The sequence below is a fragment of the Heterodontus francisci genome, chromosome 10, assembly GCF_036365525.1.
Source record: "Heterodontus francisci isolate sHetFra1 chromosome 10, sHetFra1.hap1, whole genome shotgun sequence".
Classification (NCBI taxonomy): domain Eukaryota; kingdom Metazoa; phylum Chordata; class Chondrichthyes; order Heterodontiformes; family Heterodontidae; genus Heterodontus; species Heterodontus francisci.
In genome coordinates this window covers 111,532,724-111,558,793 of record NC_090380.1, presented here as the reverse complement: position 1 = coordinate 111,558,793, position 26,070 = coordinate 111,532,724, and the positions used below count along the sequence as shown (strand labels likewise).

Below are 26,070 nucleotides of genomic sequence, written 5' to 3'. Positions count from 1 at the left end.
TCCAGTATCACTGTGTGTCTGATCATCAATGTCCAGTATCACTGTGTCAGATCATCAATGTCCAGTATCACTGTGTGTCTGATCATCAATGTCCAGTATCACTGTGTCAGATCATCAATGTCCAGTATCAATGTGTGTCTGATCATCAATGTCCAGTATCACTGTGTCAGATCATCAATGTCCAGTATCACTGTGTGTCTGATCATCAATGTCCAGTATCACTGTGTCAGATCATCAATGTCCAGTATCACTGTGTGTCTGATCATCAATGTCCAGTATCACTGTGTCAGATCATCAATGTCCAGTATCACTGTGTCAGATCATCAATGTCCAGTATCACTGTGTGTCTGATCATCAATGTCCAGTATCACTGTGTGTCTGATCATCAATGTCCAGTATCACTGTGTGTCTGATCATCAATGTCCAGTATCACTGTGTCAGATCATCAATGTCCAGTATCACTGTGTGTCTGATCATCAATGTCCAGTATCACTGTGTCAGATCATCAATGTCCAGTATCACTGTGTGTCTGATCATCAATGTCCAGTATCACTGTGTCAGATCATCAATGTCCAGTATCAATGTGTGTCTGATCATCAATGTCCAGTATCACTGTGTCAGATCATCAATGTCCAGTATCACTGTGTGTCTGATCATCAATGTCCAGTATCACTGTGTCAGATCATCAATGTCCAGTATCACTGTGTGTCTGATCATCAATGTCCAGTATCACTGTGTCAGATCATCAATGTCCAGTATCACTGTGTCAGATCATCAATGTCCAGTATCACTGTGTGTCAGATCATCAATGTCCAGTATCACTGTGTCAGATCATCAATGTCCAGTATCACTGTGTGTCTGATCATCAATGTCCAGTATCACTGTGTCAGATCATCAATGTCCAGTATCACTGTGTCAGATCATCAATGTCCAGTATCACTGTGTGTCTGATCATCAATGTCCAGTATCAATGTGTCAGATCATCAATGTCCAGTATCACTGTGTGTCAGATCATCAATGTCCAGTATCACTGTGTCAGATCATCAATGTCCAGTATCACTGTGTGTCAGATCATCAATGTCCCGTATCACTGTGTCTGATCATCAATGTCCAGTATCACTGTGTCAGATCATCAATGTCCAGTATCACCGTGTCAGATCATCAATGTCCAGTATCAATGTGTCTGATCATCAATGTCCAGTATCACCGTGTCAGATCATCAATGTCCAGTATCACTGTGTGTCAGATCATCAATGTCCAGTATCACTGTGTCAGATCATCAATGTCACGTATCACTGTGTCTGATCATCAATGTCCAGTATCACTGTGTCAGATCATCAATGTCCAGTATCACCGTGTCAGATCATCAATGTCCAGTATCACTGTGTCAGATCATCAATGTCCAGTATCACTGTGTGTCAGATCATCAATGTCCAGTATCACTGTGTCAGATCATCAATGTCACGTATCACTGTGTCTGATCATCAATGTCCAGTATCACTGTGTCAGATCATCAATGTCCAGTATCACTGTGTGTCAGATCATCAATGTCCAGTATCACCGTGTCAGATCATCAATGTCCAGTATCACCGTGTCAGATCATCAATGTCCAGTATCACCGTGTCAGATCATCAATGTCCAGTATCAATGTGTCAGATCATCAATGTCCAGTATCACTGTGTCAGATCATCAATGTCCAGTATCACTGTGTGTCTGATCATCAATGTCCATTATCAATGTGTCAGATCATCAATGTCCAGTATCACTGTGTCAGATCATCAATGTCCAGTATCACTGTGTCAGATCATCAATGTCACGGATCACTGTGTCTGATCATCAATGTCCAGTATCAATGTGTCAGATCATCAATGTCCAGTATCACTGTGTCAGATCATCAATGTCACGTATCACTGTGTCTGATCATCAATGTCCAGTATCAATGTGTCAGATCATCAATGTCCAGTATCACTGTGTCAGATCATCAATGTCCATTATCAATGTGTCAGATCATCAATGTCGAGTATCACTGTGTCAGATCATCAATGTCCAGTATCACTGTGTCAGATCATCAATGTCCAGTATCAATGTGTCAGATCATCAATGTCCATTATCAATGTGTCAGATCATCAATGTCCAGTATCACTGTGTCAGATCATCAATGTCCAGTATCACTGTGTCTGATCATCAATGTCCATTATCAATGTGTCAGATCATCAATGTCCAGTATCACTGTGTCTGATCATCAATGTCCATTATCAATGTGTCAGATCATCAATGTCCAGTATCACTGTGTCAGATCATCAATGTCCATTATCAATGTGTCAGATCATCAATGTCCAGTATCACTGTGTCAGATCATCAATGTCCATTATCAATGTGTCAGATCATCAATGTCCAGTATCACTGTGTCTGATCATCAATGTCCATTATCAATGTGTCAGATCATCAATGTCCAGTATCACTGTGTCAGATCATCAATGTCCAGTATCACTGTGTCAGATCATAAATGTCCAGTATCAATGTGTCAGATCATCAATGTCCAGTATCAATGTGTGTCAGATCATCAATGTCCAGTATCACTGTGTCAGATCATCAATGTCACGTATCACTGTGTGTCTGATCATCAATGTCCATTATCAATGTGTCAGATCATCAATGTCCAGTATCAATGTGTCTGATCATCAATGTCCAGTATCAATGTGTCAGATCATCAATGTCCAGTATCACTGTGTCTGATCATCAATGTCCAGTATCACTGTGTCTGATCATCAATGTCCAGTATCACTGTGTCAGATCATCAATGTCCAGTATCACTGTGTCTGATCATCAATGTCCATTATCAATGTGTCAGATCATCAATGTCCAGTATCACTGTGTCAGATCATCAATGTCCAGTATCAATGTGTCAGATCATCAATGTCACGTATCACTGTGTCAGATCATCAATGTCCATTATCAATGTGTCAGATCATCAATGTCCATTATCAATGTGTCAGATCATCAATGTCCAGTATCAATGTGTCAGATCATCAATGTCCAGTATCACTGTGTGTCTGATCATCAATGTCCAGTATCACTGTGTCAGATCATCAATGTCCAGTATCACTGTGTCAGATCATCAATGTCCAGTATCACTGTGTGTCTGATCATCAATGTCCAGTATCACTGTGTCAGATCATCAATGTCCAGTATCACTGTGTCAGATCATCAATGTCCAGTATCACTGTGTGTCTGATCATCAATGTCCAGTATCACTGTGTCAGATCATCAATGTCCAGTATCACTGTGTGTCTGATCATCAATGTCCAGTATCACTGTGTCAGATCATCAATGTCCAGTATCACTGTGTGTCTGATCATCAATGTCCAGTATCACTGTGTCAGATCATCAATGTCCAGTATCACTGTGTGTCTGATCATCAATGTCCAGTATCACTGTGTCAGATCATCAATGTCCAGTATCAATGTGTGTCTGATCATCAATGTCCAGTATCACTGTGTCAGATCATCAATGTCCAGTATCACTGTGTGTCTGATCATCAATGTCCAGTATCACTGTGTCAGATCATCAATGTCCAGTATCACTGTGTGTCTGATCATCAATGTCCAGTATCACTGTGTCAGATCATCAATGTCCAGTATCAATGTGTCAGATCATCAATGTCCAGTATCACTGTGTCAGATCATCAATGTCCAGTATCACTGTGTGTCTGATCATCAATGTCCATTATCAATGTGTCAGATCATCAATGTCCAGTATCACTGTGTCAGATCATCAATGTCCAGTATCACTGTGTCAGATCATCAATGTCACGGATCACTGTGTCTGATCATCAATGTCCAGTATCAATGTGTCAGATCATCAATGTCCAGTATCACTGTGTCAGATCATCAATGTCACGTATCACTGTGTCTGATCATCAATGTCCAGTATCAATGTGTCAGATCATCAATGTCCAGTATCACTGTGTCAGATCATCAATGTCCATTATCAATGTGTCAGATCATCAATGTCGAGTATCACTGTGTCAGATCATCAATGTCCAGTATCACTGTGTCAGATCATCAATGTCCAGTATCAATGTGTCAGATCATCAATGTCCATTATCAATGTGTCAGATCATCAATGTCCAGTATCACTGTGTCAGATCATCAATGTCCAGTATCACTGTGTCTGATCATCAATGTCCATTATCAATGTGTCAGATCATCAATGTCCAGTATCACTGTGTCTGATCATCAATGTCCATTATCAATGTGTCAGATCATCAATGTCCAGTATCACTGTGTCAGATCATCAATGTCCATTATCAATGTGTCAGATCATCAATGTCCAGTATCACTGTGTCAGATCATCAATGTCCATTATCAATGTGTCAGATCATCAATGTCCAGTATCACTGTGTCTGATCATCAATGTCCATTATCAATGTGTCAGATCATCAATGTCCAGTATCACTGTGTCAGATCATCAATGTCCAGTATCACTGTGTCAGATCATAAATGTCCAGTATCAATGTGTCAGATCATCAATGTCCAGTATCAATGTGTGTCAGATCATCAATGTCCAGTATCACTGTGTCAGATCATCAATGTCACGTATCACTGTGTGTCTGATCATCAATGTCCATTATCAATGTGTCAGATCATCAATGTCCAGTATCAATGTGTCTGATCATCAATGTCCAGTATCAATGTGTCAGATCATCAATGTCCAGTATCACTGTGTCTGATCATCAATGTCCAGTATCACTGTGTCTGATCATCAATGTCCAGTATCACTGTGTCAGATCATCAATGTCCAGTATCACTGTGTCTGATCATCAATGTCCATTATCAATGTGTCAGATCATCAATGTCCAGTATCACTGTGTCAGATCATCAATGTCCAGTATCAATGTGTCAGATCATCAATGTCACGTATCACTGTGTCTGATCATCAATGTCCATTATCAATGTGTCAGATCATCAATGTCCAGTATCACTGTGTCAGATCATCAATGTCCAGTATCAATGTGTGTCAGATCATCAATGTCACGTATCACTGTGTCTGATCATCAATGTCCATTATCAATGTGTCAGATCATCAATGTCCAGTATCACTGTGTCAGATCATCAATGTCACGTATCACTGTGTCTGATCATCATTGTCCAGTATCACTGTGTCAGATCATCAATGTCCAGTATCACTGTGTCAGATCATCAATGTCACGTATCACTGTGTCTGATCATCATTGTCCAGTATCACTGTGTCAGATCATCAATGTCCAGTATCACTGTGTCAGATCTTCAATGTCACGTATCACTGTGTCTGATCATCATTGTCCAGTATCACTGTGTCAGATCATCAATGTCCGGTATCACTGTGTCAGATCATCAATGTCACGTATCACTGTGTCAGATCATCAATGTCCAGTATCACTGTGTCAGATCATCAATGTCCAGTATCACTGTGTCAGATCATCAATGTCACGTATCACTGTGTCTGATCATCAATGTCCATTATCAATGTGTCAGATCATCAATGTCCAGTATCAATGTGTCAGATCATCAATGTCCAGTATCACTGTGTGTCTGATCATCAATGTCCAGTATCACTGTGTCAGATCATCAATGTCCAGTATCACTGTGTCAGATCATCAATGTCCAGTATCACTGTGTGTCTGATCATCAATGTCCAGTATCACTGTGTCAGATCATCAATGTCCAGTATCACTGTGTCAGATCATCAATGTCCAGTATCACTGTGTGTCTGATCATCAATGTCCAGTATCACTGTGTCAGATCATCAATGTCCAGTATCACTGTGTGTCTGATCATCAATGTCCAGTATCACTGTGTCAGATCATCAATGTCCAGTATCAATGTGTCAGATCATCAATGTCCATTATCAATGTGTCAGATCATCAATGTCCAGTATCACTGTGTCAGATCATCAATGTCCAGTATCACTGTGTCTGATCATCAATGTCCATTATCAATGTGTCAGATCATCAATGTCCAGTATCACTGTGTCAGATCATCAATGTCACGTATCACTGTGTCTGATCATCAATGTCCAGTATCACTGTGTCAGATCATCAATGTCCAGTATCACTGTGTGTCAGATCATCAATGTCCAGTATCACCGTGTCAGATCATCAATGTCCAGTATCACCGTGTCAGATCATCAATGTCCAGTATCACTGTGTCAGATCATCAATGTCCAGTATCACTGTGTGTCTGATCATCAATGTCCATTATCAATGTGTCAGATCATCAATGTCCAGTATCACTGTATCAGATCATCAATGTCCAGTATCACTGTGTCAGATCATCAATGTCACGGATCACTGTGTCTGATCATCAATGTCCAGTATCAATGTGTCAGATCATCAATGTCCAGTATCACTGTGTCAGATCATCAATGTCACGTATCACTGTGTCTGATCATCAATGTCCAGTATCAATGTGTCAGATCATCAATGTCCAGTATCACTGTGTCAGATCATCAATGTCCATTATCAATGTGTCAGATCATCAATGTCGAGTATCACTGTGTCAGATCATCAATGTCCAGTATCACTGTGTCAGATCATCAATGTCCAGTATCAATGTGTCAGATCATCAATGTCCATTATCAATGTGTCAGATCATCAATGTCCAGTATCACTGTGTCAGATCATCAATGTCCAGTATCACTGTGTCTGATCATCAATGTCCATTATCAATGTGTCAGATCATCAATGTCCAGTATCACTGTGTCTGATCATCAATGTCCATTATCAATGTGTCAGATCATCAATGTCCAGTATCACTGTGTCAGATCATCAATGTCCATTATCAATGTGTCAGATCATCAATGTCCAGTATCACTGTGTCAGATCATCAATGTCCATTATCAATGTGTCAGATCATCAATGTCCAGTATCACTGTGTCAGATCATCAATGTCCAGTATCACTGTGTCAGATCATAAATGTCCAGTATCAATGTGTCAGATCATCAATGTCCAGTATCAATGTGTGTCAGATCATCAATGTCCAGTATCACTGTGTCAGATCATCAATGTCACGTATCACTGTGTGTCTGATCATCAATGTCCAGTATCAATGTGTCTGATCATCAATGTCCAGTATCAATGTGTCAGATCATCAATGTCCAGTATCACTGTGTCTGATCATCAATGTCCAGTATCACTGTGTCTGATCATCAATGTCCAGTATCACTGTGTCAGATCATCAATGTCCAGTATCACTGTGTCTGATCATCAATGTCCATTATCAATGTGTCAGATCATCAATGTCCAGTATCACTGTGTCAGATCATCAATGTCCAGTATCAATGTGTCAGATCATCAATGTCACGTATCACTGTGTCTGATCATCAATGTCCATTATCAATGTGTCAGATCATCAATGTCCAGTATCACTGTGTCAGATCATCAATGTCCAGTATCAATGTGTGTCAGATCATCAATGTCACGTATCACTGTGTCTGATCATCAATGTCCATTATCAATGCGTCAGATCATCAATGTCCAGTATCACTGTGTCAGATCATCAATGTCACGTATCACTGTGTCTGATCATCATTGTCCAGTATCACTGTGTCAGATCATCAATGTCCAGTATCACTGTGTCAGATCATCAATGTCACGTATCACTGTGTCTGATCATCATTGTCCAGTATCACTGTGTCAGATCATCAATGTCCAGTATCACTGTGTCAGATCTTCAATGTCACGTATCACTGTGTCTGATCATCATTGTCCAGTATCACTGTGTCAGATCATCAATGTCCGGTATCACTGTGTCAGATCATCAATGTCACGTATCACTGTGTCAGATCATCAATGTCCAGTATCACTGTGTCAGATCATCAATGTCCAGTATCACTGTGTCAGATCATCAATGTCACGTATCACTGTGTCTGATCATCAATGTCCATTATCAATGTGTCAGATCATCAATGTCCAGTATCAATGTGTCAGATCATCAATGTCCAGTATCACTGTGTGTCAGATCATCAATGTCACGTATCACTGTGTGTCAGATCATCAATGTCCATTATCAATGTGTCAGATCATCAATGTCACGTATCACTGTGTCAGATCATCAATGTCCAGTATCACTGTGTGTCAGATCATCAATGTCCATTATCAATGTGTCAGATCATCAATGTCACGTATCACTGTGTGTCTGATCATCAATGTCCATTATCACTGTGTCAGATCATCAATGTCACGTATCACTGTGTGTCTGATAATCAATGTCCATTATCAATGTGTCAGATCATCAATGTCCAGTATCACTGTGTCAGATCATCAATGTCACGTATCACTGTGTCAGATCATCAATGTCACGTATCACTGTGTGTCAGATCATCAATGTCCATTATCAATGTGTCAGATCATCAATGTCACGTATCACTGTGTGTCTGATCATCAATGTCCATTATCAATGTGTCAGATCATCAATGTCACGTATCACTGTGTGTCTGATCATCAATGTCCATTATCAATGTGTCAGATCATCAATGTCCAGTATCAATGTGTCAGATCATCAATGTCACGTATCACTGTGTGTCAGATCATCAATGTCCATTATCAATGTGTCAGATCATCAATGTCACGTATCACTGTGTGTCTGATCATCAATGTCCATTATCAATGTGTCAGATCATCAATGTCACGTATCACTGTGTGTCTGATCATCAATGTCCATTATCAATGTGTCAGATCATCAATGTCACGTATCACTGTGTGTCTGATCATCAATGTCCATTATCAATGTGTCAGATCATCAATGTCACGTATCACTGTGTGTCAGATCATCAATGTCCATTATCAATGTGTCAGATCATCAATGTCACGTATCACTGTGTGTCTGATCATCAATGTCCATTATCAATGTGTCAGATCATCAATGTCACGTATCACTGTGTGTCTGATCATCAATGTCCATTATCAATGAGTCAGATCATCAATGTCCAGTATCAATGTGTCAGATCATCAATGTCACGTATCACTGTGTGTCTGATCATCAATGTCCATTATCAATGTGTCAGATCATCAATGTCCAGTATCAATGTGTCAGATCATCAATGTCACGTATCACTGTGTGTCTGATCATCAATGTCCATTATCAATGTGTCAGATCATCAATGTCACGTATCACTGTGTGTCTGATCATCAATGTCCATTATCAATGTGTCAGATCATCAATGTCACGTATCACTGTGTGTCTGATCATCAATGTCCATTATCAATGTGTCAGATCATCAATGTCACGTATCACTGTGCGTCTGATCATCAATGTCCATTATCAATGTGTCAGATCATCAATGTCACGTATCACTGTGTGTCTGATCATCAATGTCCATTATCAATGTGTCAGATCATCAATGTCCAGTATCAATGTGTCAGATCATCAATGTCACGTATCACTGTGTGTCTGATCATCAATGTCCATTATCAATGTGTCAGATCATCAATGTCACGTATCACTGTGTGTCTGATCATCAATGTCCATTATCAATGTGTCAGATCATCAATGTCCAGTATCAATGTGTCAGATCATCAATGTCCAGTATCACTGTGTCAGATCATCAATGTCACGTATCACTGTGTCAGATCATCAATGTCCATTATCAATGTGTCAGATCATCAATGTCCAGTATCAATGTGTCAGATCATCAATGTCCGGTATCACTGTGTGTCAGATCATCAATGTCCAGTATCAATGTGTCAGATCATCAATGTCCAGTATCACTGTGTGTCAGATCATCAATGTCCAGTATCAATGTGTCAGATCATCAATGTCCGGTATCACTGTGTGTCAGATCATCAATGTCCAGTATCAATGTGTCACATCATCAATGTCACGTATCACTGTGTGTCAGATCATCAATGTCCAGTATCAATGTGTCAGATCATCAATGTCACGTCTCACTGTGTGTCAGATCATCAATGTCCAGTATCACTGTGTGTCACATCATCAATGTCCAGTATCACTGTGTGTCAGATCATCAATGTCCAGTATCACTGTGTGTCAGATCATCAATGTCCAGTATCACTGTGTATCAGATCATCAATGTCCAGTATCACTGTGTGTCAGATCATCAATGTCCAGTATCAATGTGTGTCAGATCATCAATGTCCAGTATCACTGTGTGTCAGATCATCAATGTCCAGTATCAATGTGTGTCAGATCATCAATGTCCAGTATCACTGTGTGTCAGATCATCAATGTCCAGTATCAATGTGTGTCAGATCATCAATGTCCAGTATCAATGTGTGTCAGATCATCAATGTCCAGTATCACTGTGTGTCAGATCATCAATGTCCAGTATCAATGTGTGTCAGATCATCAATGTCCAGTATCACTGTGTGTCAGATCATCAATGTCCAGTATCAATGTGTGTCAGATCATCAATGTCCAGTATCACTGTGTGTCAGATCATCAATGTCCAGTATCAATGTGTGTCAGATCATCAATGTCTGGTATCACTGTGTGTCAGATCATCAATGTCCAGTATCAATGTGTGTCAGATCATCAATGTCCAGTATCACTGTGTGTCAGATCATCAATGTCCAGTATCACTGTGTGTCAGATCATCAATGTCCAGTATCACTGTGTGTCACATCATCAATGTCCAGTATCAATGTGTCAGATCATCAATGTCCCGTATCAATGTGTCTGATCATCAATGTCCAGTATCACTGTGTGTCAGATCATCAATGTCCAGTATCACTGTGTGTCAGATCATCAATGTCCAGTATGAATGTGTGTCAGATCATCAATGTCCGGTATCACTGTGTGTCAGATCATCAATGTCCAGTATCAATGTGTGTCAGATCATCAATGTCCAGTATCACTGTGTGTCAGATCATCAATGTCCAGTATCACTGTGTGTCAGATCATCAATGTCCAGTATCAATGTGTGTCAGATCATCAATGTCCAGTATCACTGTGTGTCAGATCATCAATGTCCAGTATCACTGTGTGTCAGATCATCAATGTCCAGTATCAATGTGTGTCAGATCATCAATGTCCAGTATCACTGTGTGTCAGATCATCAATGTCCAGTATCAATGTGTGTCAGATCATCAATGTCCAGTATCACTGTGTGTCAGATCATCATTGTCCAGTATCACTGTGTGTCAGATCATCATTGTCCAGTATCACTGTGTGTCAGATCATCAATGTCCGGTATCAATGTGTGTCAGATCATCAATGTCCGGTATCACTGTGTGTCAGATCATCAATGTCCAGTATCACTGTGTGTCAGATCATCAATGTCCAGTATCAATGTGTGTCAGATCATCAATGTCCAGTATCACTGTGTGTCAGATCATCAATGTCCAGTATCAATGTGTGTCAGATCATCAATGTCCAGTATCACTGTGTGTCAGATCATCAATGTCCAGTATCACTGTGTGTCAGATCATCAATGTCCAGTATCACTGTGTGTCAGATCATCAATGTCCAGTATCAATGTGTGTCAGATCATCAATGTCCAGTATCACTGTGTGTCAGATCATCAATGTCCGGTATCAATGTGTGTCAGATCATCAATGTCCAGTATCACTGTGTGTCAGATCATCAATGTCCAGTATCAATGTGTGTCAGATCATCAATGTCCAGTATCACTGTGTGTCAGATCATCAATGTCCAGTATCAATGTGTGTCAGATCATCAATGTCCAGTATCAATGTGTGTCAGATCATCAATGTCCAGTATCACTGTGTGTCAGATCATCAATGTCCAGTATCAATGTGTGTCAGATCATCAATGTCCAGTTTCACTGTGTGTCAGATCATCAATGTCCAGTATCAATGTGTGTCAGATCATCAATGTCCAGTATCACTGTGTGTCAGATCATCAATGTCCGGTATCAATGTGTGTCAGATCATCAATGTCCGGTATCACTGTGTGTCAGATCATCAATGTCCAGTATCAATGTGTGTCAGATCATCAATGTCCAGTATCAATGTGTGTCAGATCATCAATGTCCAGTATCACTGTGTGTCAGATCATCAATGTCCAGTATCACTGTGTGTCACATCATCAATGTCCAGTATCAATGTGTCAGATCATCAATGTCCCGTATCAATGTGTCTGATCATCAATGTCCAGTATCACTGTGTGTCAGATCATCAATGTCCAGTATCACTGTGTGTCAGATCATCAATGTCCAGTATCACTGTGTATCAGATCATCAATGTCCAGTATCACTGTGTGTCAGATCATCAATGTCCAGTATCAATGTGTGTCAGATCATCAATGTCCGGTATCACTGTGTGTCAGATCATCAATGTCCAGTATCAATGTGTGTCAGATCATCAATGTCCAGTATCACTGTGTGTCAGATCATCAATGTCCAGTATCAATGTGTGTCAGATCATCAATGTCCAGTATCACTGTGTGTCAGATCATCAATGTCCAGTATCAATGTGTGTCAGATCATCAATGTCCGGTATCACTGTGTGTCAGATCATCAATGTCCAGTATCACTGTGTGTCAGATCATCAATGTCCAGTATCAATGTGTGTCAGATCATCAATGTCCAGTATCACTGTGTGTCAGATCATCAATGTCCAGTATCACTGTGTGTCAGATCATCAATGTCCAGTATCAATGTGTGTCAGATCATCAATGTCCAGTATCACTGTGTGTCAGATCATCATTGTCCAGTATCACTGTGTGTCAGATCATCAATGTCCAGTATCAATGTGTGTCAGATCATCAATGTCCGGTATCAATGTGTATCAGATCATCAATGTCCAGTATCACTGTGTGTCAGATCATCAATGTCCAGTATCACTGTGTGTCAGATCATCAATGTCCAGTATCACTGTGTGTCAGATCATCAATGTCCAGTATCAATGTGTGTCAGATCATCAATGTCCAGTATCACTGTGTGTCAGATCATCAATGTCCAGTATCAATGTGTGTCAGATCATCAATGTCCGGTATCACTGTGTATCAGATCATCAATGTCCAGTATCACTGTGTCTCAGATCATCATTGTCCAGTATCACTGTGTGTCAGATCATCAATGTCCAGTATCACTGTGTGTCAGATCATCAATGTCCAGTATCAATGTGTGTCAGATCATCAATGTCCGACATCACTGTGTGTCAGATCATCAATGTCCAGTATCAATGTGTGTCAGATCATCAATGTCCAGTATCACTGTGTGTCAGATCATCAATGTCCAGTATCAATGTGTGTCAGATCATCAATGTCCAGTATCACTGTGTGTCAGATCATCAATGTCCAGTATCAATGTGTGTCAGATCATCAATGTCCAGTATCACTGTGTGTCAGATCATCAATGTCCAGTATCAATGTGTGTCAGATCATCAATGTCCGACATCACTGTGTGTCAGATCATCAATGTCCAGTATCAATGTGTGTCAGATCATCAATGTCCAGTATCAATGTGTGTCAGATCATCAATGTCCAGTATCAATGTGTGTCAGATCATCAATGTCCAGTATCACTGTGTGTCAGATCATCAATGTCCAGTATCAATGTGTGTCAGATCATCAATGTCCGGTATCACTGTGTGTCAGATCATCAATGTCCAGTATCAATGTGTGTCAGATCATCAATGTCCAGTATCAATGTGTGTCAGATCATCAATGTCCAGTATCAATGTGTGTCAGATCATCAATGTCCAGTATCAATGTGTGTCAGATCATCAATGTCCGGTATCAATGTGTGTCAGATCATCAATGTCCAGTATCACTGTGTGTCACATCATCAATGTCCAGTATCAATGTGTCAGATCATCAATGTCCCGTATCAATGTGTCTGATCATCAATGTCCAGTATCACTGTGTGTCAGATCATCAATGTCCAGTATCACTGTGTGTCAGATCATCAATGTCCAGTATCACTGTGTATCAGATCATCAATGTCCAGTATCACTGTGTGTCAGATCATCAATGTCCAGTATCAATGTGTGTCAGATCATCAATGTCCGGTATCACTGTGTGTCAGATCATCAATGTCCAGTATCAATGTGTGTCAGATCATCAATGTCCAGTATCAATGTGTGTCAGATCATCAATGTCCAGTATCACTGTATGTCAGATCATCAATGTCCAGTATCAATGTGTGTCAGATCATCAATGTCCAGTATCAATGTGTGTCAGATCATCAATGTCCGGTATCACTGTGTGTCAGATCATCAATGTCCAGTATCACTGTGTGTCAGATCATCAATGTCCAGTATCAATGTGTGTCAGATCATCAATGTCCAGTATCACTGTGTGTCAGATCATCAATGTCCAGTATCAATGTGTGTCAGATCATCAATGTCCAGTATCACTGTGTGTCAGATCATCAATGTCCAGTATCAATGTGTGTCAGATCATCAATGTCCAGTTTCACTGTGTGTCAGATCATCAATGTCCAGTATCAGTGTGTGTCAGATCATCAATGTCCAGTATCACTGTGTGTCAGATCATCAATGTCCGGTATCAATGTGTGTCAGATCATCAATGTCCGGTATCACTGTGTGTCAGATCATCAATGTCCAGTATCAATGTGTGTCAGATCATCAATGTCCAGTATCAATGTGTGTCAGATCATCAATGTCCAGTATCACTGTGTGTCAGATCATCAATGTCCAGTATCACTGTGTGTCACATCATCAATGTCCAGTATCAATGTGTCAGATCATCAATGTCCCGTATCAATGTGTCTGATCATCAATGTCCAGTATCACTGTGTGTCAGATCATCAATGTCCAGTATCACTGTGTGTCAGATCATCAATGTCCAGTATCACTGTGTATCAGATCATCAATGTCCAGTATCACTGTGTGTCAGATCATCAATGTCCAGTATCAATGTGTGTCAGATCATCAATGTCCGGTATCACTGTGTGTCAGATCATCAATGTCCAGTATCAATGTGTGTCAGATCATCAATGTCCAGTATCACTGTGTGTCAGATCATCAATGTCCAGTATCAATGTGTGTCAGATCATCAATGTCCAGTATCACTGTGTGTCAGATCATCAATGTCCAGTATCAATGTGTGTCAGATCATCAATGTCCGGTATCACTGTGTGTCAGATCATCAATGTCCAGTATCACTGTGTGTCAGATCATCAATGTCCAGTATCAATGTGTGTCAGATCATCAATGTCCAGTATCACTGTGTGTCAGATCATCAATGTCCAGTATCACTGTGTGTCAGATCATCAATGTCCAGTATCAATGTGTGTCAGATCATCAATGTCCAGTATCACTGTGTGTCAGATCATCATTGTCCAGTATCACTGTGTGTCAGATCATCAATGTCCAGTATCAATGTGTGTCAGATCATCAATGTCCGATATCACTGTGTGTCAGATCATCAATGTCCAGTATCACTGTGTGTCAGATCATCAATGTCCAGTATCAATGTGTGTCAGATCATCAATGTCCGGTATCACTGTGTGTCAGATCATCAATGTCCAGTATCAATGTGTATCAGATCATCAATGTCCAGTATCACTGTGTGTCAGATCATCAATGTCCAGTATCAATGTGTGTCAGATCATCAATGTCCAGTATCACTGTGTGTCAGATCATCAATGTCCAGTATCAATGTGTGTCAGATCATCAATGTCCAGTATCACTGTGTGTCAGATCATCAATGTCCAGTATCAATGTGTGTCAGATCATCAATGTCCGGTATCACTGTGTATCAGATCATCAATGTCCAGTATCACTGTGTCTCAGATCATCATTGTCCAGTATCACTGTGTGTCAGATCATCAATGTCCAGTATCACTGTGTGTCAGATCATCAATGTCCAGTATCAATGTGTGTCAGATCATCAATGTCCGACATCACTGTGTGTCAGATCATCAATGTCCAGTATCAATGTGTGTCAGATCATCAATGTCCAGTATCACTGTGTGTCAGATCATCAATGTCCAGTATCAATGTGTGTCAGATCATCAATGTCCAGTATCACTGTGTGTCAGATCATCAATGTCCAGTATCAATGTGTGTCAGATCATCAATGTCCGGTATCACTGTGTGTCAGATCATCAATGTCCAGTATCAATGTGTGTCAGATCATCAATGTCCAGTATCAATGTGTGTCAGATCATCAATGTCCGGTATCAATGTGTGTCAGATCATCAATGTCCAGTATCACTGTGTGTCACATCATCAATGTCCAGTATCAATGTGTCAGATCATCAATGTCCCGTATCAATGTGTCTGATCATCAATGTCCAGTATCACTGTGTGTCAGATCATCAATGTCCAGTATCAATGTGTGTCAGATCATCAATGTCCAGTATCAATGTGTGTCAGATCATCAATGTCCAGTATCACTGTATGTCAGATCATCAATGTCCAGTATCAATGTGTGTCAGATCATCAATGTCCAGTATCAATGTGTGTCAGATCATCAATGTCCGGTATCACTGTGTGTCAGATCATCAATGTCCAGTATCACTGTGTGTCAGATCATCAATGTCCAGTATCAATGTGTGTCAGATCATCAATGTCCAGTATCAATGTGTGTCAGATCATCAATGTCCAGTATCACTGTGTGTCAGATCATCAATGTCCAGTATCACTGTGTGTCAGATCATCAATGTCCAGTATCAATGTGTGTCAGATCATCAATGTCCAGTATCACTGTGTGTCAGATCATCATTGTCCAGTATCACTGTGTGTCAGATCATCATTGTCCAGTATCACTGTGTGTCAGATCATCAATGTCCAGTATCAATGTGTGTCAGATCATCAATGTCCGGTATCACTGTGTGTCAGATCATCAATGTCCAGTATCAATGTGTGTCAGATCATCAATGTCCAGTATCAATGTGTGTCAGATCATCAATGTCCAGTATCAATGTGTGTCAGATCATCAATGTCCAGTATCAATGTGTGTCAGATCATCAATGTCCAGTATCACTGTGTGTCAGATCATCATTGTCCAGTATCACTGTGTGTCAGATCATCAATGTCCAGTATCACTGTGTGTCAGATCATCAATGTCCAGTATCACTGTGTGTCAGATCATCAATGTCCTGTATCAATGTGTGTCAGATCATCAATGTCCAGTATCACTGTGTGTCAGATCATCAATGTCCGGTATCACTGTGTGTCAGATCATCAATGTCCAGTATCACTGTGTGTCAGATCATCAATGTCCAGTATCACTGTGTGTCAGTTCAACAATGTCCAGTATCAATGTGTGTCAGATCATCAATGTCCAGTATCAATGTGTCAGATCATCAATGTCCAGTATCACTGTGTGTCAGATCATCAATGTCCAGTATCAATGTGTCTGATCATCAATGTCCAGTATCAATGTGTGTCAGATCATCAATGTCCAGTATCAATGTGTCTGATCATCATTGTCCAGTATCACTGTGTGTCAGATCATCATTGTCCAGTATCACTGTGTGTCAGATCATCAATATACAGCATCAATGTGTCAGATCATCAATGTCCAGTATCAATGTGTGTCAGATCATCATTGTCCAGTATCACTGTGTGTCAGATCATCAATGTACAGCATCAATGTGTCAGATCATCAATGTCCAGTATCAATGTGTCAGATCATCAATGTCCAGTATCACTGTGTCAGATCATCAATGTCCAGTATCAATGTGTCAGATCATCAATGTCCAGTATCAATGTGTGTCAGACCATCAATGTCCAGTATCAATGTGTCAGATCATCAATGTCCAGTATCAATGTGTCAGATCATCAATGTCCAGTATCACTGTGTGTCAGATCATCAATGTCCAGTATCAATGTGTCTGATCATCAATGTCCAGTATCAATGTGTGTCAGATCATCAATGTCCAGTATCAATGTGTCAGATCATCATTGTCCAGTATCAATGTGTGTCAGATCATCAATGTTCAGCATCAATGTGTCAGATCATCAATGTCCAGTATCACTGTGTCAGATCATCAATGTCCAGTATCAATGTGTGTCTGATCATCAATGTCCAGTATCACTGTGTCAGATCATCAATGTCCAGTATCAATGTGTCTGATCATCAATGTCCAGTATCACTGTGTCAGATCATCAATGTCCAGTATCAATGTGTGTCAGATCATCAATGTCCAGTATCAATGTGTCAGATCATCAATGTCCCGTATCACTGTGTCAGATCATCAATGTCCAGTATCAATGTGTCAGATCATCAATGTCCAGTATCACTGTGTCAGATCATCAATGTCCAGTATCAATGTGTGTCAGATCATCAATGTCCAGTATCAATGTGTCAGAGCATCAATGTCCCGTATCACTGTGTCAGATCATCAATGTCCAGTATCAATGTGTGTCAGATCATCAATGTCCAGTATCAATGTGTCAGATCATCAATGTCCAGTATCAATGTGTGTCAGATCATCAATGTCCAGTATCAATGTGTGTCAGATCATCAATGTCAAGTATCACTGTGTGTCAGATCATCAATGTCCAGTATCAATGTGTCAGATCATCAATGTCCAGTATCAATGTGTCAGATCATCAATGTCCAGTATCACTGTGTGTCAGATCATCAATGTCCAGTATCAATGTGTCTGATCATCAATGTCCAGTATCAATGTGTGTCAGATCATCAATGTCCAGTATCAATGTGTCACATCATCATTGTCCAGTATCAATGTGTGTCAGATCATCAATGTACAGCATCAATGTGTCAGATCATCAATGTCCAGTATCACTGTGTCAGATCATCAATGTCCAGTATCAATGTGTGTCTGATCATCAATGTCCAGTATCACTGTGTCAGATCATCAATGTCCAGTATCAATGTGTCAGATCATCAATGTCCAGTATCACTGTGTCAGATCATCAATGTCCAGTATCAATGTGTGTCAGATCATCAATGTCCAGTATCAATGTGTCAGATCATCAATGTCCAGTATCACTGTGTGTCAGATCATCAATGTCCAGTATCAATGTGTCAGATCATCAATGTCCAGTATCACTGTGTCAGATCATCAATGTCCAGTATCAATGTGTGTCAGATCATCAATGTCCAGTATCAATGTGTCAGATCATCAATGTCCCGTATCACTGTGTCAGATCATCAATGTCCAGTATCAATGTGTGTCAGATCATCAATGTCCAGTATCAATGTGTCAGATCATCAATGTCCAGTATCAATGTGTGTCAGATCATCAATGTCCAGTATCAATGTGTGTCAGATCATCAATGTCAAGTATCACTGTGTGTCAGATCATCAATGTCCAGTATCAATGCGTGTCAGATCATCAATGTCCAGTATCAATGTGTGTCAGATCATCAATGTCCGGTATCACTGTGTGTCAGATCATCAATGTCCAGTATCACTGTGTGTCAGATCATCAATGTCCAGTATCAATGTGTGTCAGATCATCAATGTCCAGTATCACTGTGTGTCAGATCATCAATGTCCAGTATCACTGTGTGTCAGATCATCATTGTCCAGTATCACTGTGTGTCAGATCATCAAAGTCCAGTATCAATGTGTGTCAGATCATCAATGTCCAGTATCACTGTGTGTCAGATCATCATTGTCCAGTATCACTGTGTGTCAGATCATCAATGTCCAGTATCAATGTGTGTCAGATCATCAATGTCCAGTATCACTGTGTGTCAGATCATCATTGTCCAGTATCACTGTGTGTCAGATCATCAATGTCCAGTATCAATGTGTGTCAGATCATCAATGTCCAGTATCACTGTGTGTCAGATCATCATTGTCCAGTATCACTGTGTGTCAGATCATCAATGTCCAGTATCAATGTGTGTCAGATCATCAATGTCCGGTATCACTGTGTGTCAGATCATCAATGTCCAGTATCACTGTGTGTCAGATCATCAATGTCCAGTATCAATGTGTGTCAGATCATCAATGTCCAGTATCACTGTGTGTCAGATCATCAATGTCCAGTATCACTGTGTGTCAGATCATCAATGTCCAGTATCAATGTGTGTCAGATCATCAATGTCCAGTATCACTGTGTGTCAGATCATCATTGTCCAGTATCACTGTGTGTCAGATCATCAATGTCCAGTATCACTGTGTGTCAGATCATCAATGTCCAGTATCACTGTGTGTCAGATCATCAATGTCCTGTATCAATGTGTGTCAGATCATCAATGTCCAGTATCACTGTGTGTCAGATCATCAATGTCCGGTATCACTGTGTGTCAGATCATCAATGTCCAGTATCACTGTGTGTCAGATCATCAATGTCCAGTATCACTGTGTGTCAGTTCAACAATGTCCAGTATCAATGTGTGTCAGATCATCAATGTCCAGTATCAATGTGTCAGATCATCAATGTCCAGTATCACTGTGTGTCAGATCATCAATGTCCAGTATCAATGTGTCTGATCATCAATGTCCAGTATCAATGTGTGTCAGATCATCAATGTCCAGTATCAATGTGTCTGATCATCATTGTCCAGTATCACTGTGTGTCAGATCATCATTGTCCAGTATCACTGTGTGTCAGATCATCAATGTCCAGTATCAATGTGTGTCAGATCATCATTGTCCAGTATCACTGTGTGTCAGATCATCAATGTACAGCATCAATGTGTCAGATCATCAATGTCCAGTATCAATGTGTGTCAGATCATCAATGTCCAGTATCAATGTGTCAGATCATCAATGTCCAGTATCACTGTGTCAGATCATCAATGTCCAGTATCAATGTGTCAGATCATCAATGTCCAGTATCAATGTGTGTCAGATCATCATTGTCCAGTATCACTGTGTGTCAGATCATCAATGTACAGCATCAATGTGTCAGATCATCAATGTCCAGTATCAATGTGTGTCAGATCATCAATGTCCAGTATCAATGTGTCAGATCATCAATGTCCAGTATCACTGTGTCAGATCATCAATGTCCAGTATCAATGTGTCAGATCATCAATGTCCAGTATCAATGTGTCAGATCATCAATGTCCAGTATCACTGTGTGTCAGATCATCAATGTCCAGTATCAATGTGTCTGATCATCAATGTCCAGTATCAATGTGTGTCAGATCATCAATGTCCAGTATCAATGTGTCAGATCATCATTGTCCAGTATCAATGTGTGTCAGATCATCAATGTACAGCATCAATGTGTCAGATCATCAATGTCCAGTATCAATGTGTGTCTGATCATCAATGTCCAGTATCAATGTGTCTGATCATCAATGTCCAGTATCACTGTGTCAGATCATCAATGTCCAGTATCAATGTGTGTCAGATCATCAATGTCCAGTATCACTGTGTCAGATCATCAATGTCCAGTATCAATGTGTGTCTGATCATCAATGTCCAGTATCAATGTGTCTGATCATCAATGTCCAGTATCACTGTGTCAGATCATCAATGTCCAGTATCACTGTGTCAGATCATCAATGTCCAGTATCAATGTGTGTCTGATCATCAATGTCCAGTATCACTGTGTCAGATCATCAATGTCCAGTATCAATGTGTCTGATCATCAATGTCCAGTATCACTGTGTCAGATCATCAATGTCCAGTATCACTGTGTCAGATCATCAATGTCCAGTATCAATGTGTCTGATCATCAATGTCCAGTATCAATGTGTCAGATCATCAATGTCCAGTATCACTGTGTCAGATCATCAATGTCCAGTATCAATGTGTCAGATCATCAATGTCCAGTATCACTGTGTCAGATCATCAATGTCCAGTATCAATGTGTCAGATCATCAATGTCCCGTATCACTGTGTCAGATCATCAATGTCCAGTATCAATGTGTGTCAGATCATCAATGTCCAGTATCAATGTGTCAGATCATCAATGTCCAGTATCAATGTGTGTCAGATCATCAATGTCCAGTATCAATGTGTCAGATCATCAATGTCCCGTATCACTGTGTCAGATCATCAATGTCCAGTATCAATGTGTGTTTGATCATCAATGTCCGGTATCACTGTGTCAGTTCAACAATGTCCAGTATCAATGTGTGTCAGATCATCAATGTCCAGTATCACTGTGTCTGATCATCAATGTCCAGTATCAATGTGTCAGTTCAACAATGTCCAGTATCAATGTGTCAGATCATCAATGTCCAGTATCACTGTGTGTCAGATCATCAATGTCCAGTATCAATGTGTCAGATCATCAATGTCCCGTATCACTGTGTGTCAGATCATCAATGTCCAGTATCAATGTGTCAGATCATCAATGTCCAGTATCAATGTGTCAGATCATCAATGTCCCGTATCAATGTGTCTGATCATCAATGTCCAGTATCACTGTGTGTCAGATCATCAATGTCCAGTATCAATGTGTCAGATCATCAATGTCCCGTATCACTGTGTCTGATCATCAATGTCCAGTATCACTGTGTGTCAGATCATCAATGTCCAGTATCACTGTGTGTTTGATCATCAATGTCCGGTATCACTGTGTCAGTTCAACAATGTCCAGTATCAATGTGTGTCAGATCATCAATGTCCAGTATCACTGTGTGTCAGATCATCAATGTCCAGTATCACTGTGTGTCAGATCATCAATGTCCAGTATCAATGTGTCAGATCATCAATGTCCAGTATCAATGTGTCAGATCATCAATGTCCAGTATCACTGTGTGTCAGATCATCAATGTCCAGTATCAATGTGTCAGATCATCAATGTCCAGTATCAATGTGTCAGATCATCAATGTCCCGTATCAATGTGTCTGATCATCAATGTCCAGTATCAATGTGTCAAATCATCAATGTCCCGTATCAATGTGTCTGATCATCAATGTCCAGTATCAATGTGTCAGATCATCAATGTCCAGTATCACTGTGTGTCTGATCATCAATGTCCAGTATCACTGTGTGTCAGATCATCAATGTCCAGTATCACTGTGTCTGATCATCAATGTCCAGTATCACTGTGTGTCAGATCATCAATGTCCAGTATCACTGTGTGTTTGATCATCAATGTCCGGTATCACTGTGTCAGTTCAACAATGTCCAGTATCAATGTGTGTCAGATCATCAATGTCCAGTATCACTGTGTGTCAGATCATCAATGTCCAGTATCACTGTGTGTCAGATCATCAATGTCCAGTATCAATGTGTGTCAGATCATCAATGTCCAGTATCAATGTGTGTCAGATCATCAATGTCCAATATCACTGTGTGTCAGATCATCAATGTCCAGTATCACTGTGTCTCAGATCATCATTGTCCAGTATCACTGGTGTCAGTTCAACAATGTCCAGCATCAATGTGTCAGATCATCAATGTCCAGTATCAGTGTGTGTCAGATCATCAATGTCCAGTATCACTGTGTGTCAGATCATCAATGTCCAGTATCACTGTGTCTCAGATCATCATTGTCCAGTATCACTGGTGTCAGTTCAACAATGTCCAGCATCAATGTGTCAGATCATCAATGTCCAGTTTCAATGTGTGTCAGATCATCAATGTCCAGTCTCAATGTGTGTCAGATCATCAATGTCCAGTATCAATGTGTGTCAGATCATCAAGTCCAGTATCAATGTGTCAGATCATCAATGTCCAGTATCACTGTGTGTCAGATCATCAATGTCCAGTATCACTGTGTGTCAGATCATCAATGTCCAGTATCACTGTGTGTCAGATCATCAATGTCCAGTATCACTGTGTCTCAGATCATCAATGTCCAGTATCACTGTGTGTCAGATCATCAATGTCCAGTATCAATGTGTGTCAGATCATCAATGTCCAGTATCACTGTGTGTCAGATCATCAATGTCCAGTATCAATGTGTCAGATCATCAATGTCCAGTATCACTGTGTGTCAGATCATCAATGTCCAGTATCAATGTGTGTCAGATCATCAATGTCCAGTATCACTGTGTGTCAGATCATCAATGTCCAGTATCACTGTGTGTCAGATCATCAATGTCCAGTATCACTGTGTCTCAGATCATCAATGTCCAGTATCACTGTGTGTCAGATCATCAATGTCCAGTATCAATGTGTGTCAGATCATCAATGTCCAGTATCACTGTGTGTCAGATCATCAATGTCCAGTATCACTGTGTCTCAGATCATCAATGTCCAGTATCACTGTGTGTCAGATCATCAATGTCCAGTGTCAATGTGTGTCAGATCATCAATGTCCAGTATCACTGTGTGTCAGATCATCAATGTCCAGTATCACTGTGTCTCAGATCATCATTGTCCAGTATCACTGTGTCTGATCATCAATGTCCAGTATCACTGGTGTCAGTTCAACAATGTCCAGCATCAATGTGTCAGATCATCAATGTCCAGTATCACTGTGTGTCAGATCATCAATGTCCAGTATCAATGTGTGTCAGATCATCAATGTCCAGTATCAATGTGTCAGATCATCAATGTCCAGTATCACTGTGTGGGCGGCACACTGGCGCAGTTGTTAGCGCCGCAGCCTCACAGCTCCAGCGACCTGGGTTCAATTCTGGGTACTGCCTGTGTGGAGTTTGCAAGTTCTCCCTGTGTCTGAGTGGGTTTCCTCCGGGTGCTCCAGTTTCCTCCCACAGCCAAAAGACTTGCAGGTTGGTAGGTAAATTGGCCATTATAAATTGCTCCTAGTATAGGTAGGTGGTAGGGAAATATAGGGACAGGTGGGGATGTGGTAGGAATATGGGATTAGTATAGGATTAGTATAAATGGGTTGGCTCAGATTCGGTGTCCCGAAGGGCCTATTTCAGTGCTGTTTCTCTAAACTAATACTAAGTATCACTGTGTATCAAATCATCAATGTCCAGTATCACCATGTATCTGATCATCAATGTCCAGTATCACTGCGTCAGATTATCAATATCCAGTATCACTGTGTATCGGATCATCAATGTCCAGTATCACTCTGTGTAAGATCACCAATATCCAGTATCATTGTGTGTCTGATCATCAATGTCCATTATTACTGTGTATTGGCCCATCAATGTCCAGTATCACCATGTATCGGATCATCAATGTCCAGTATCACTCTGTGTCGTATCAATCATGTCCAGTATCACAATGCATTGGAGTATCAATGTTCAGTGACACTGTGAGTTGGATTACCATATGATCTCATGCTACTGCCAGTTCTGAAACAGTGGATGGAGGACAGACTTACTCTGGCTCTGTGAGTGGTGTGGTTTCATTCGGTTCATTCACTGAGCTCCCATCATGGTTTGCGATCGGTTCATCTTCCGTCCTCATCTCCACTATGGGCTCTTTTGAACCTTCTTTCCTGAAAAAGCAGAATGAAAATCAGTCAATGCCTGTCCCTTAAGGGCCGATGTCTTTGTACAAAGAACTCTGGGCCAACCTATACTTTCTTTTTGGAATTGACATAAATTTCATCAAAATATACCAAGTCATCACTGTCGGTTTTGTCTAAATAATGATATCAAGGCATAACTCTTTAACATTCAACAAAAAAGACAACAGTCTGGGGCTCTTTTCTAACAAAAGTGAAGGCTGAGCTGTGTCTTATTAGATGTCTTTAAGATTAACTAATGGTTTTATAAGATAGATGTAGAGAAGGTGTTTCTACTCATTGCGGGACCAAAATTAGGGGCCAGAAATATAAAATAGTCACTACTAAATCCATTTAGGTTTTCAGGAGAAACCTCTTTACCAAAAGAGTGGGAGTAATGTGGAACTCACTCCCACAAGGAATATTTGAGACAATAGCATAGATGGGGAAGCAAGTTAAACAAATGAGGGAGACTAGAAGGATCTGCTGATAGGGTTAAATGAGGAAGAATGCGAGGAGGTTTGTGTGGAGCATAAAACTGGCATATTCGAGTTGGGCTGAATTTCCTGTTTCTGTGTTGTATGGTCCATGTAATTCTATGTGGAAAAAGAAGCTTTTCCAAACACTTTTCTTTCATGCAGGCAGTGCACGTTTAACAAATACAACACACAACAAATTCAGGATATTTGTATTCTTCAAACATCAAAGGTACATACTACAAGTGATAATCGGCATACCTTGGAAAGTTTTATTGTCATGAAATGGAGTCTCTGAGAGCTTTGTTGACTATATTGCCAATATTTATGATTTTTGTGTTTTTTTATGTATGCATTTACACCGTTTTATTTAACTTTACTGGTATGAATTTTACACTCATC

At 40.3% G+C, this 26,070-nt stretch overlaps 1 protein-coding gene across 2 annotated transcripts in view; it reads right to left on the bottom strand.

The window, feature by feature from the left end:
- The window catches only part of LOC137374715 (neural cell adhesion molecule 2-like), a 1,514,570-nt gene that overhangs the window by 32,949 nt on the left and 1,455,551 nt on the right, over positions 1 to 26,070 (bottom strand). For both annotated transcript variants that reach the window (XM_068041260.1, XM_068041261.1), the window contains one exon: positions 25,067 to 25,183. In XM_068041260.1, coding sequence (XP_067897361.1) covers positions 25,067 to 25,183 — 117 coding nt within the window. The remainder of the gene's footprint in view (positions 1 to 25,066; positions 25,184 to 26,070) is intronic.